This window comes from Seriola aureovittata, chromosome 7 (genome assembly GCF_021018895.1).
Source record: "Seriola aureovittata isolate HTS-2021-v1 ecotype China chromosome 7, ASM2101889v1, whole genome shotgun sequence".
In the NCBI taxonomy this organism is placed as follows: Eukaryota; Metazoa; Chordata; class Actinopteri; order Carangiformes; family Carangidae; genus Seriola; species Seriola aureovittata.
This window is the reverse complement of record NC_079370.1, coordinates 6,195,402-6,208,057: the sequence shown is the minus strand read 5'-3', so window position 1 is coordinate 6,208,057 and position 12,656 is coordinate 6,195,402. Positions and strand designations below refer to the sequence as shown.

The 12,656-nt window shown below is 45.4% G+C and overlaps 1 protein-coding gene across 1 annotated transcript in view; it reads left to right on the top strand.

Moving 5' to 3' along the window:
• The window catches only part of cpne4a (copine IVa), a 38,082-nt gene that overhangs the window by 12,010 nt on the left and 13,416 nt on the right, over window positions 1–12,656 (top strand). The window contains exons 3-8 of the mRNA XM_056381490.1: window positions 3,487–3,666; window positions 7,472–7,543; window positions 8,446–8,520; window positions 9,166–9,249; window positions 9,473–9,562; window positions 10,027–10,125. Of these exons, the coding sequence (XP_056237465.1) occupies window positions 3,487–3,666; window positions 7,472–7,543; window positions 8,446–8,520; window positions 9,166–9,249; window positions 9,473–9,562; window positions 10,027–10,125 (600 nt within the window). The remainder of the gene's footprint in view (window positions 1–3,486; window positions 3,667–7,471; window positions 7,544–8,445; window positions 8,521–9,165; window positions 9,250–9,472; window positions 9,563–10,026; window positions 10,126–12,656) is intronic.

Genomic DNA, 12,656 nt, shown 5'->3' with positions numbered 1-12,656 from the left:
AACAAACAAAAAACAGATGTTGAAAATCACAGTTGAAATAAAACAACCTGAGCTTCAACAAACACCGACAGAAACTAGATCCGGCTGTTAATCAGACTGACGGGTTCTTCTGTCCCTGAGTTACTGAATTCTGCAGATTCACTGAGTCCTGGAGGTCTGATCTGATCTGTGACACTGTGGAGGTCAAAGTTCATCTAAAGACATAATGGACTGTCAAGTGTGAGGCTACAGATGTTCCCTCTGTCTCGTCTTGTGTGTGTTTCCTCAGTGTGTGGTGTGACTGGGTCAGACCTGCTTTCTCTTGCCCCACTTTCTGTCTCTGAGTATTTTTAGTCGTGGAAATGCAGATGAAGCTTCCACACGGACACAAGCTCCTCCTCTTTTTATTTTTCCACTCGTCCCAGTTTCATTTTTTCTCTTTCCTTTCAGTCTGATTGTTTCAGATCCGAGTCTGATCCATCAGGTCTGATCCCGGCATCAGTCAGTTTAAGTCTCTGGATGTTCAGAGGGAAGGTTTTACAGATCGTACAGCAGCAGCATCGGAGCTTTTCCTTCTCTTCCTGTCTCTCAGCTGTGCAGCCGACGACAGTCTCAGGTTTAACACAGTGCGTGTCAGTGGGTTCTCAACTGAAATCCATGTTGCTGTGAATATGAAATAATGAATATATATAATCAATAATAAATAAGCTTTTCCCCTCGTGGTTACACACAGTAAACTGTCAAAGAACAAACGGTTTCATGTTCATTGAGTCCGTTACACAGACAAAGCCTGTGACGACACTAACGAGGAAAACACATGAAGAAGAAGGAGGAAGAGAGAAAACCCTGGAAACGTCTTCATGAAACATGTCAGACTCTCGGTTTGATCAGGGAAAAAGCTGACGAGAGGATTTCAGAGGAAACAGAGATGTGTGAGGAGGAGACTGATCTCACAACAACATGGACGTACAGTTTGTTGTTGGTGCCGACTCAAACAGAAGAAGAAGCTTGGAAGAAAAAACACACGAGGCTGAAAAGGAGAGTCTTCCTCAGACTGGAGACGACGATGTTCATGAGTCTGATGAAGGTGGAGACACTGGAGACGAGTGGACGAGCAGAAACACAGAGGAACACACGGCTCGGCCTGAAACACACAAAGTTTTCACCTGAAGATGTCAGCGAGGAAACAACAGATCAGACCGGATCAGACCGGATCAGACCGGTTCAGACCGGTTCAGACCGGATCAGACCGGATCAGACCGGATCAGACCGGATCAGACCGGATCACACCGGTTCACTGTACTACACTGTAATCAGATTTATATTTTGGTTCTCATCAGGAAACATATTAAAGCTACAGCAACACTTGAAATATTGTTTATGGTCAGAGTCAACATCATCATCATCATCATCATCATCATCATCATCATCACCATCACCATCATCACCACCATCACCATCATCATCATCATAATCACCATCATAATCATCATCATCATCATCATCATCACCATCATCATCACCATCTAGTTCTCTACACCAGAGATCACCACGGTGCTGAGGCCGCCGTCCCTCCTCCGTTCAGACTGAGGTGGAGTCTTAAATCCTGTCGTGCTATTCGTCTGTCTGTCATCAGGTGAAACTTTAATGATGCTCAGAAGAAGAAACGAGGATGGAAATCACACAGACGAAGTACGACACAGAGAAGCAGGAAAACAACAGAGAGCGGCATGAAGACATGGAGACAAGACATCAGCAGAAACTCAAACACACTTCCTCACAGGAGGAATGTGATTCCTCCGGCGTCGTGTACGAACATTTCTTGAATTCAATGAAATATAGATTTAATTAGAGAGCGAGGCAGAAAACACAAGCTGAGAACATGAAGCAACATCAGATCAGCAGCTGAATAAAGACGCACTCGTCTCAATGTATCAGCCCAGCACACGCCTGGTTCCACGGCCCGATTCTGGCCCAGATACAGCCCGAGTGTCAGATGCTGCAGCCACATCTGGACCAACTCTGGCGCACACACAGAAAATCCTGGAGGGGGGACAAGAGTGTCTCCTCGTATATCTCCTCCTCTCCTCATGTTTCCTTCTGTCTCCTGCGGGAGCCGGAGAGTCTGACAGACGTCGTCCAGCACAGACGGACACAGAGAAGTGTGAAGACTCAGGAACTGTTCCAGGAAGGCGTCCCGCAGGGTCAGCAGGAGGGTCAACAGGAGGTTCAGTGGGACGGCGGGAATCCTCTCACACTCCATGTTGGATTTCTTTTCAGCTGATTCAGACAAACTCTAACGATCCAATCTTTAAGTAGCGTGTGGAGGAGCTGCAGCCGGAGCACCATCTGTCTGAGGAGGCCTCTGAGTGGACGGCAGCTCGACCACACGCCTCCTCTCAACAGCTCCGCCTCTCAGAAGCTCCGCCTCTCAGCAGGTTTCACTCTGTGCTGTCACTTTGTGACTCGTCGAACAGGATATACTTTACTGTATATGAGTCCTGATCCTGATCCAGATCCTGATCCTGATCCATTCACATCCAGCTTCATTGATTAATTAACATGTGGATTTTCAGAATCAAAGTCCTTTTTTCTTCTTATTGTGAAAATCTTCTGGATCTGTCTGAAGAACAGATTCTTTTCAACATTTATTTTCTTATTTTCTTCTTATATTTTTCAAAAATAAAAACCTAAAAGTTGAAACACGTCGTTTCAAATCCTCGTTAATGTCCATATAAACATTATAACGACATCATTCACATATCTATCACCTTGGTGTTCTGACCCACAATGCCTCAGTCATACACTAAGCTAAACTCTGATCATGTGACTCTTACTCTTCAAAATAAAACTAACCTTACATGAACGACATGTAATTTACAACCAGGAATAATTTTAAACTGGTACATTATTTTTAAACAAACCTTTTATCAATGTCACCTTTTCATTTCCTATTTATTCCTTTTTTAATAAAATTATCGTGAATCTATAAGAAACATATGAAACGTAAAAAATAAACACGTCAATGAAACGTCACTAAGACGAGATATTTTCTGACATTTATCGACCAAATGATCGAAAATTAGCTGCAGACAGAATGAAACTGTCAGTGTGTTTCCATGGTTACTGTATGTTGACTATTTACATTCTTGAATATGTTGATTAGAGGTTGAATTGATTGGTCGTTTGGTCACACAGACGAAACACTTCCTGTAACGATCCAACGTGACAGAGAGGATTTTGAATTTCTGGCTTTTGGAGATTCAGAGTAAAAAAGGAAAACTCAAGTTTTAAAGAATTTTTTTGTGATCACGTGCCAATCACCTGCCGATCACCTACCAATCACCTGCCAGTCACCTGTCGGTCAGTCAATGTGGGCGGGACTGTGACACCTTCTTTAAGTTGATCACAGACGCTTCTCTCCTGTTTCCTTCGCTCTGTTTCTCCTTAGAGAAGTCAAATATTCAGACTGTGGTGATGACCTCATCGTGTCGTTGTCTCCTGCAGGTGGACCGGACGGAGGTGATCCGCAGCTGCGTGAACCCCACCTACTCCAAGGTGTTCACGCTGGACTTTTATTTCGAAGAGGTGCAGCGTCTGCGCTTCGAGTTGTACGACATCAACAGCAGCCACAACGGGCTGAAGGAGGCCGACTTCCTGGGATGGGTGGAGTGCACGCTGGGACAGGTGAGTTTCAACACGTCCATCACACTGAAGGTCTCCTGGATCCCTGGAGACCTTGCAGGTGCAGGTGCTCAGGTGTTTGTGTGTGTGATGCGACAGGATGTATTCTTCCTTCCTCTTCGTCGGTTCAGAAGAGGTTCACCTTCACAATGAGCATCAGGTCAGGAGGAAAGAAGGAAGGGCGGGAAACATCAAAACAACGAAGGTTTTCCTCTCAGATAATCATTTCAAACATGAAAGGAAAGACACTCAAGAATAAAGATTCAATTTAACAACAAATCAAAATAGTCTCGTTATGTTCTCGTTAGAGAAATAAGGACAAAGAAGGTTCTCTGAGACCAACAGACTAATTACAGGAACAAACTTCTCTTATGATCTTCAAGTGCCCAGGTGAACTCTATCAGGTAAATGAGGGGTGAAAACAGGAGCCAATCAGAGATAAGGAAAGGAAATGGAGTGAGGGAGGTGAAGAAAGGAAGAGGAAAACAAGAGAAAATCTTTACTGCAGTCGTCCTTCTGTCTTCAAACATGATCACAGTTTATGTGACGTCAGAACGAGGCTGCAGCAGTTCATCTGATCAGGTCTTCAGTCATCAGGTTTGTTTCCTCACAGAGGGAGTCTGTCGAGGTCGTGACCTCTGAGTAGACACTGAACGAATGAGGTCACGGATCCTGAAATGAGTTTCCTCTCCCACCTCGGGTAGAGAAGAAAATGGATGGATGGAGGGAGGGAGCTGCTATGAGACAAACAGACACAACGAGACGCTGAAACAAACCACAGACAGTGAACTACACAGCAACATGCTCCATGTGTGTCTCATCTCTAATCTTTTACAGAGATTTTATTCAATGTTTCAAACCAGATTAACTAAATAAAATGAATGCAAAGTGTAAAAATGTGCCTCAGTTTCCCTGAATAATCCTAAATATTATAATATCATCTCCGTCTGTCATTTTATTCTCCTCCATCTGACGTTTGCTGCTTTTCATTTTCTTCTGCCATCAAATTACTTTCCATCCTGCTCCGCTAACAGGTTCATCTGTCAGAGCCATGTGTGTGTGTGTGTGTGTTACAGGTAAATATCAGCGAGCTGTCACTCATCACACTCACCTGAGCTGAAAGTTTAAACGGCTGCTTTTGTTTTGAGTTTCTAAGTTTGTAACCCGACGATTGTCTGACTCTTCTTCTGGTGAAAAACTCTCTGTTCTGTTCCGTCTCTTCTTCTGCAGCTGACGCTCAGACGGGGCTGAGTGTTTGTGAGGAGACGAACGTCCTCAGAGTCTCATTACAGCAGCAGACAGAGAATAAACCTCTGACAATACGACACAATCAGCATCTGTGGGTTTGTGTAGAACATCACTGAAGCTGATACTCACAGTTTTTATAACAAGGAATTAAAAGTGACTGACTTCAGAAACTAAAAATCATTTCTCTGCCTGAGGAATAAAATGTGTTGATGTTTCTTAAACAAGAGATTTTCTTACAGAGTTTGGTGGAACTGCAGATAATTGACTCTTAAATAGATTAAAAATAACTTCCTTCATTAGAATGAAAGTGGAACGAGGACAAACTGTCATCAAAGACACAATCAGTAAATAATGTCCCCCGGGATCGTCATAATATAATAACCACGGGATCGTTTCCACACTACAATTTATTTCTCAGACTTTAGAAACTGTTGTCTCAACACCTGCAACATCTTAATTAATCCCAGTCTGGGTTTGTGCTCAGCACAGAGTCCACTCTGCGTTTGACGATCGACCGTCTTAAAACACCTGGGGGGTGTAGTTGAGACCTGAGAGATAGAACCTGACACTCCGCTTTACCTGCTGATACACCGAGAGGTGCTGGGCAGAACCAGAACCTCTCGGCCAGAGTCCAAACGCAGCTGCCAGAACAAAAATAAAAAACTAGATTCACCTCCTCAGGAAACATCTGATCTCAGTCTCTGATTCCTGAGTCACAGGCTGAATAATGAGCTGAACATGAGGATGTCACAGTGAAGTTGACCTTTGACCTTGTGGATATTAAAAGTCATCACTTCATTTTATCCTGATAGACATGTGAGTTAAACTGTGTCGTAGTTAGTGAATGACTTCAAGAAAAAGGTGTTCTGTGAGGTCACACTGACCTTTGACCTTTGACCACATGAAGTCCTGTCACATGAATAATGCCTCAGTGTCAGTGTCCTCGCTTCATTTATCTTTCTCTTAGTTTCATTTTTTTCTTTAATGTTTTTGTTTATTCATTTTCTCTTTTATTGATTTTATTTTCATCCTCAGATGATTTCCTCTTATTTATGTTTTCTTACCGTTGATGATGAATCACGTTGGGTCACTGCTGTTGTTTTTAGATGTTGTGGTGATTTTAACATCAGCTGATCTGCTCACTGACTTTCATCATGTTTCCTCTCATTAATGATATTAAATACAGACTGTGATAATTATCAATATCAGTCAATATGTAGAAGATGACTGTGATAATATATTTGCTCATACTGCTCTGTGAGGCTGTAAAACTCGTTTGGGGAACATGAATAAAAGAGAAATAAAACCAGGATCAGAGACGGATCATGAAGTAAAGATGTGTAACAGCCTGACGAGGAGGAAACAGAAACATCCAGAGTTTTCCCTCCATCTGCTCGGCCTCAGTACAAACTCAAGTTAAGTCTTCTTCTCGCCTTTCCGCGGCGGCCGAGCGACGCTGTGGATTTCCTGCCGACTGTTTTCGGTTTCCTGCGGGGGGAGAAGTGTTGGAAGAGGAGGCGGCCGCCAAGTCTGTGTTCAAACAATCAGCTCAGATGACGGCTGGAGAGTCAGCGGCGTGGAAGCACTCCTCTCCCTCGTCTTCGTCTCTGCCAGCAGCGTCAGCGGCTTCAGCTGCCAGCTCCTCCACCGGCCAGATGGCTGCCGGAGCGCGGCGGCGTTCTGCTAACAGCCCTGGAAGAGACGCTCAGAAACCCTGTGTGAGGACAGACGAGCTTCAGCAGGACGAGGACGCTCAGCAGCTTCTGTCTTCATCCTGCTCACAGCAGGTCTGAGGAGGACGGAGACGACTCGTCCTCCGACTGAAGAGGGAACAGAGTTTATACAACAGACAGATGTGGACAGTGGGAGTGAAAGCAACCGTCTCTCTCCCATAATCCTCAGCGGGAAACAGCTCCTGTCTGACTGAGTGTCCCCATTTCACTCAAATGTCCTCAGTGTCTCAGGTCAAGGTCCACATCCCTCAGAGGGGGCGTGGTCTACGAGGGCGTGGTCCTTCATAGGCCATGAAGGCCGAACCGCGATGAGACGGTCTGGTCTACGGAGCATTTTCGCTGTGGGTCACCAGCTGTTCCCGCTCTTACTGTTGCATTGCACAGCATGGCTCCTGTCGCCTAGCAACCCTGACAACACTTCAGTAAAACCTTTTTTTTCAGTCTCTTGGTTTTAACAGTTGAACCGTTGAACTGAGCTGAAACTGAACACTGACATTTAACAGTGTGATCCTCAGACTCTCTGTCTGTGCTGTGCAATGCATCATGGGATATGTTGGACCACGAAGGATCCGCCTTTGTTGTCCTGGAAAAGAAGGATGGATCTGAAGGAGCCAGTGAAGTGAGACAGTCGCTCTGTAAACATGTTCTGACTTTATAAAAAGTTCCTCTCTTCATAAAAACATTGTCATGTTACAATGTACGAACTTTCCAAAAACATCACAGAGACTCAATAAGAGTTATCCTCTTCACTCACAGTTAAAAACTAGACAAGATTACCTGTGCACTAACGTGTGTGTGTGTGTGTGTGTGTGTGTGTGTGTGTGTAGATCATCTCTCAGAGGAAACTGTCCAAAGCTCTGCTGAGACCTGGAGGCACCGTGGGAAAATCCATCATCACGGTGAGCCTCACTCTCTCACCTGCTCTCACTGCTTCATCAACCTCTCTCGCCCTCGTGACATCACTCGTTCAGACCCAGGTTGGTGGCGGGCGTGTCCTATCTGTCTGTTGGAGCCATGACAGTATCTCATTGGTTAATGTGAAGTACAGCTTATAAACTCACACCATCAGACACTGAGTGGGTGGGAAGCCGGTGAGGGATCAGGACCTTGTGGAAACAGTTTGTTGTTTCTGTCTTTGCTCGTAAAGTTTGTGTTTGACTCATTCAAACCTCCATCAGACCCAGCTCAGGGGTTTCTGTGCTTCTGTGGTTTTTCCAATCAGCTGTTCGGACTCTGATCCTCTGAGCTGGACCGTCAGCGTCTCCTCAGACCGGCTCAACCTCAGATTTACTGTGTGTTTATCCTCAGACTCACAGCTCTCTCTCTCTCTCTCTCTTCACCTCTGTGGACACATGAAACGGTTCAGTGGGATTTATTTTGAAAGGATTTCTGAAGAGGAAGCTGCTCCACTTAAAGAATCAGCTTTTATTTTTTTATTTCTCTCTATTTTTCCGTCCTTCCTTCTTTCCTTCCCTGCCTCTTTCTTTTCTTCCTTCTCGCTTCCTTCTTCATATATTTTCTTCCTTCCATCCTTTTTCAATTAATCCCTCCTTTCTCTCGTCTTTCTTTCCTTCTTTATTTTGTTCCTGTCATCTTTCACTCTTTTATCCTCTTTTTTATCATGTCATTTATTTCCTTGTTTATTTAACATATCCTTTCTTCCTCTTTCTTTCTTCCTTTTTATTCCGTCTTCTACATTTTTTCTGTAATTATCTTCTATCTCATCATATGTTCATTCATCATCATCATCATCTATCCTTTAATCTGTCAACTGTGTGTGTGTGTGTGTGTGTGTTTCCAGATCACAGCGGAGGAGCTGACGGGCAACGACGACTACATCGAGCTCTCCTTCAGCGCCAGGAAACTGGACGACAAGGTAACAGCTGTGTGTGTGTGTGTGTGTGTGTTGTTGTTAAAAGTCTGAGCTCAGGTATGTTCACTCACTCACGTTCATCCTCTGGTGTCTGTGGAGACTTTCCCGCTCTGGAGCTCTGGTACTGATGTGTTTTACACCAACCAGCAATGATTGGTTTGCCAGAGCTGGAAATGGGAGTAACCATAGCAACAGAGACAGAGCAGGCTACAGCAACCTACAGTAGTATGGCGGGAAAACCTGGGAAGTTTCTAATGCTCCAGATGAAAAAAAACTCAGACTTCAGAGGAAAAACCAAAGTCGAGGACAAACACTGATCAACAGTGGTGTGAGGACAGAGAGAGAGGACAGAGGACAGAAACAGAGAGAGAGGACAGAGAGAGAGAGAGAGGACAGAGAGAGAGGACAGAGAGAGAGGATGGAGAGAGAGGATGGAGACAGAGGACAGAGACAGCGACAGAGGACAGAGAGAGAGGACGGAAACAGAGACAGAGAGAGAGGACAGAGAGAGAGGACAGAGAGATACAGATGTTCAGACAGATGCGCAGACAGATGTTTGACAGATGTTTTGATGAACAGACTGTGAAACTTTATTGAATGAAATAAAAGAATGTAAAACTTTTAAAAAGTCTGTGTCTGTGTGTTCAGGACTTCTTCAGTAAGTCCGACCCCTTCCTGGAGATTTACAGGCTGAACGACGACGCCACGCTGCAGCTCGTCTACAGGACCGAGGTACGAACACACACTGTGACATCACTGTGAGGTCACACCACGTGGCTGGACTCGCCAGATGTGTGATGATCTGCATCTGTAAAAAACGTTTACAGGTTTTCTTTCATCATGATGAAACGGTTAATCAATCAATAAAACCTGAGCCTGTCACTCATCAATGATTGTTTCAACACCACAGAAGAAGTCCTGACGTCTTCTTCTTCTTCTTCTTCTTCTCTGTCAGACGGTCATGAATAATCTCAACCCTGTGTGGAAAACTTTCAAAGTTTCTCTCAACTCACTCTGCAGCGGAGACCATGAACGCAAGCTGCAGGTACACACACGTGCGCGCACACACACACACATGCGCGCGCACACACACACATGCGCGCGCACACACACCATGCAGTCTCTGGTATCAGTCGATGATGGCTCCAGTCTAAATGTGGACGTCTGATTGGTCGGGTCACAGACAGCAGCTTCCTGATGACACAAACTACTGGAACATACAAGTGTTCACTGCCGCTGGTTGCCGTGGAAACCTTCTATCTCTAAGTTGAATTCTAACATTTAATTTGCTGCAAACTTTATTTAAAGTGAAACAACAACAAGGTGAAATCACAATGTGTGTGTGTGTGTGTGTGTGTGGTGTGTGTGTGTGTGTGTGTGCTGTGTGTGGTGTGTGTGTGTGTGTGTGGTGTGTGTGTATGTGGTGTGTGTGTGTGTGTGTGTGTTTGCTGTGTGTGGTGTGTGTGTGTGTGTGTGTGTGTGTGTGTGTGTGTGTGTGTGCGTTGGCAGTGCACCGTGTGGGACTGGGACTCCAACGGGAAACACGACTACATCGGTGAGTTCGAGGCCACGTTCAAAGAGATGAGAGGAGCCATCGACGGACGACAGGTAGGTCATGTGACCATCACGCCACACGAGACGGTTTCTGTTCAAGTTGAACTGAACTCTTAAATAAATCTGAATGAAGTTTCCTTCAACACGAGTCGACAAACAGCTGATTCTCCATTAAACCACAGAAGAAGAAGAAGAGGTCGCTAAAAGACCCAGGTAAAGGTGAGACGACGGAGAACGTGACGGAGCTCTGATGTGATGTTAATGTGAGGAAGGTTCATCCTCCTCTTCATCGCTCCTCTCTTCATGTTCGTCAGTTTATTCTCATTTCAACATCTCAGATGAACGAAACCACAGGTGGAAACACACCTGTGCCTCAGCCTCAGTCTGCTCTCAGTCCCCCACCTGTCGCTCTCTGGAGGGAAACTGGGGCGAGGACGATGCAGAGTCATCGTCATGGTTTCTGCTGGTTTACCTGAAAGTGGGTGAAACCTAAACCAGAACCACTTCCTGTCAGTATGACCTTATATAGACAGGTGTGTGTCAGTACGACCTCAGGTGTGTGTCAGTACGGTACAGGTGTAGACTCTAACTGATGAACATCCTTCGTTTCATCATCTGATCTCCACCATCTTCTCGGGTTTAATATTCATGAACCATAAAAACAGGCCTGGAATAAAATTATAATAATGATCGTTAACAGTCACAATTAAGCTCCAGAAGAAAAACGTCAATCATCATGAGTCTTCATGTCTTCAATCGTCTTAGTCATCTCCTTTCTATCAGCTGAGGAGGGAGGGCGATAAATAAAAATAAGAAGGGGGGGGGCTGGAGGAGGTGAAGTTACTCTCCACCCAGCAGAGGAGAGTTTCTCCGCTGTGTCAGAGGAGGTCCAATCAGATCAGAGCCCCCCCCAGGTAAACTTGAGGGTTTCCACTTCCTGTTTCAGCCTCGTCCTCCTGCAGATTTTATTTCATGTTTCCTGAGTGGAGGGAAAATGCTGCAGGTGAACGGGTTAATGACGCCGGCGGTCTCGTCTCATCAGACAGTCACACGGGATGGTTACCATGGAAACACTAAGCTCCTTGTCACTGATAATGAGACAGCTGAGAGAGAGAGAGAGAGAAACAACCTGAGCAGGTGGAGGAGGAGGCGGAGCCGTGTTAACGTTTTAATTAGTGTCTGTCTCACTTCAGTCCGTTAGTGTTTCCTCTGCGTCTTCATTAGCTCCGTCTCCGCCAGCGGCGTGTGGGGTAATTACATCACACCGTCTGTCTAAACAACAGCCCCAGAGGTGCGTTGATAAAGGGCGCTCGCTAATTGGAGCTTTCACAGAGATCTGGAGCTCAAGGACCTGACGGAGATCAGGTCAAACCTGCTGAGGTGAAACTCTGCTGCTCTCTGTTGTTTGTAGCCACATTAGCGAACGATCTGCAGGGCTTTCTCCAGCAGAAGAGATGTTGGTCGAGGTTATAAAACGACCGTCGCCATGGTTACAATATTAAATACTCAGTCATGGTTAAAAGAACACCGTCATGTATGGAACGGGAAATGGTCTGTGGGGTTTTGTCGACCCATCGATCCACCCACACCTCCTAACGTGGACTGACTTCCTCCTCTGCTAACGTCATGGCGACCACAGACACTGGGGGGCGCCATCACTCCAACATCAACGTGTTGTTTTGGGGAATTTGTAGAAAAGACGCTTCAACAAGCACCAACGACTCACAGGCTCACAGGGTCTCAGCTGTTAGCACTGGGCTAACAACCTGACGCCGGTTACACCTTAAGTTTTTTACTTACTTAAGGTTTCATTTCTCCTTAGCTGAGGGAGTTACTCTGTTTCTCAGAATCTCGCACCTCGACTGTCCCCGACCACAAAGATCATGTGACATAAAACCACAGAGCTCATTGAGGGGTCATCATCCACTGATATAAACTGATGATATAAACCTGTGATGTCACATCAGTTCCCCTCGTTAAGGGTTAAGGGTCGTCTCTCTCTTAAGTCTGTCTCGTCTTAAATCAGAGGACCTTTAGTTTTGCCCTTACTTTGGTCTCTCAGGTCTTTTGTGCAACGGTTTAACTGACTCTAAGTCATTCCTTAAGTAAAGATTAAGAAGAGTTAAGGGGGTTTTGTGCAGTACAGGTGTGTCCTGATGTTTTGTTCTCCAGAAACACGGAGAACACTGATCTTGTTTAAGCTGTTGTTAGCTGGTTGTAGCTAACAGCTGGTGAACATGGCGGAGACCAAACACAGAGCTAACAGAGAGGGAACACTGTTCACCTGTTGGACTCTGTGTGTGTGTGTGTGTGTGTGTGTGTGTGTGTGTGTGCGTGAGACTCACTCAGCTGTTAAATTGATTGTGCAGTTGGAGGAGACAGTGAACAGATGTCTGCCTCAGACTCAGATTGACAGTCAGCTGCTTCAGGACGGACAGGAAGTCTCTCGGTCTGTTCTGGTCCAGGATCAGTTTAAACATTTTCACACCGTCAGAAATGTTGCTGATGACTCTGCATCTTCCTCGTCCCAGTTTCCCTCCAGTGAGAGAGACAGGTGAGACTGAGACCAGACTGAGGCTGAGGCA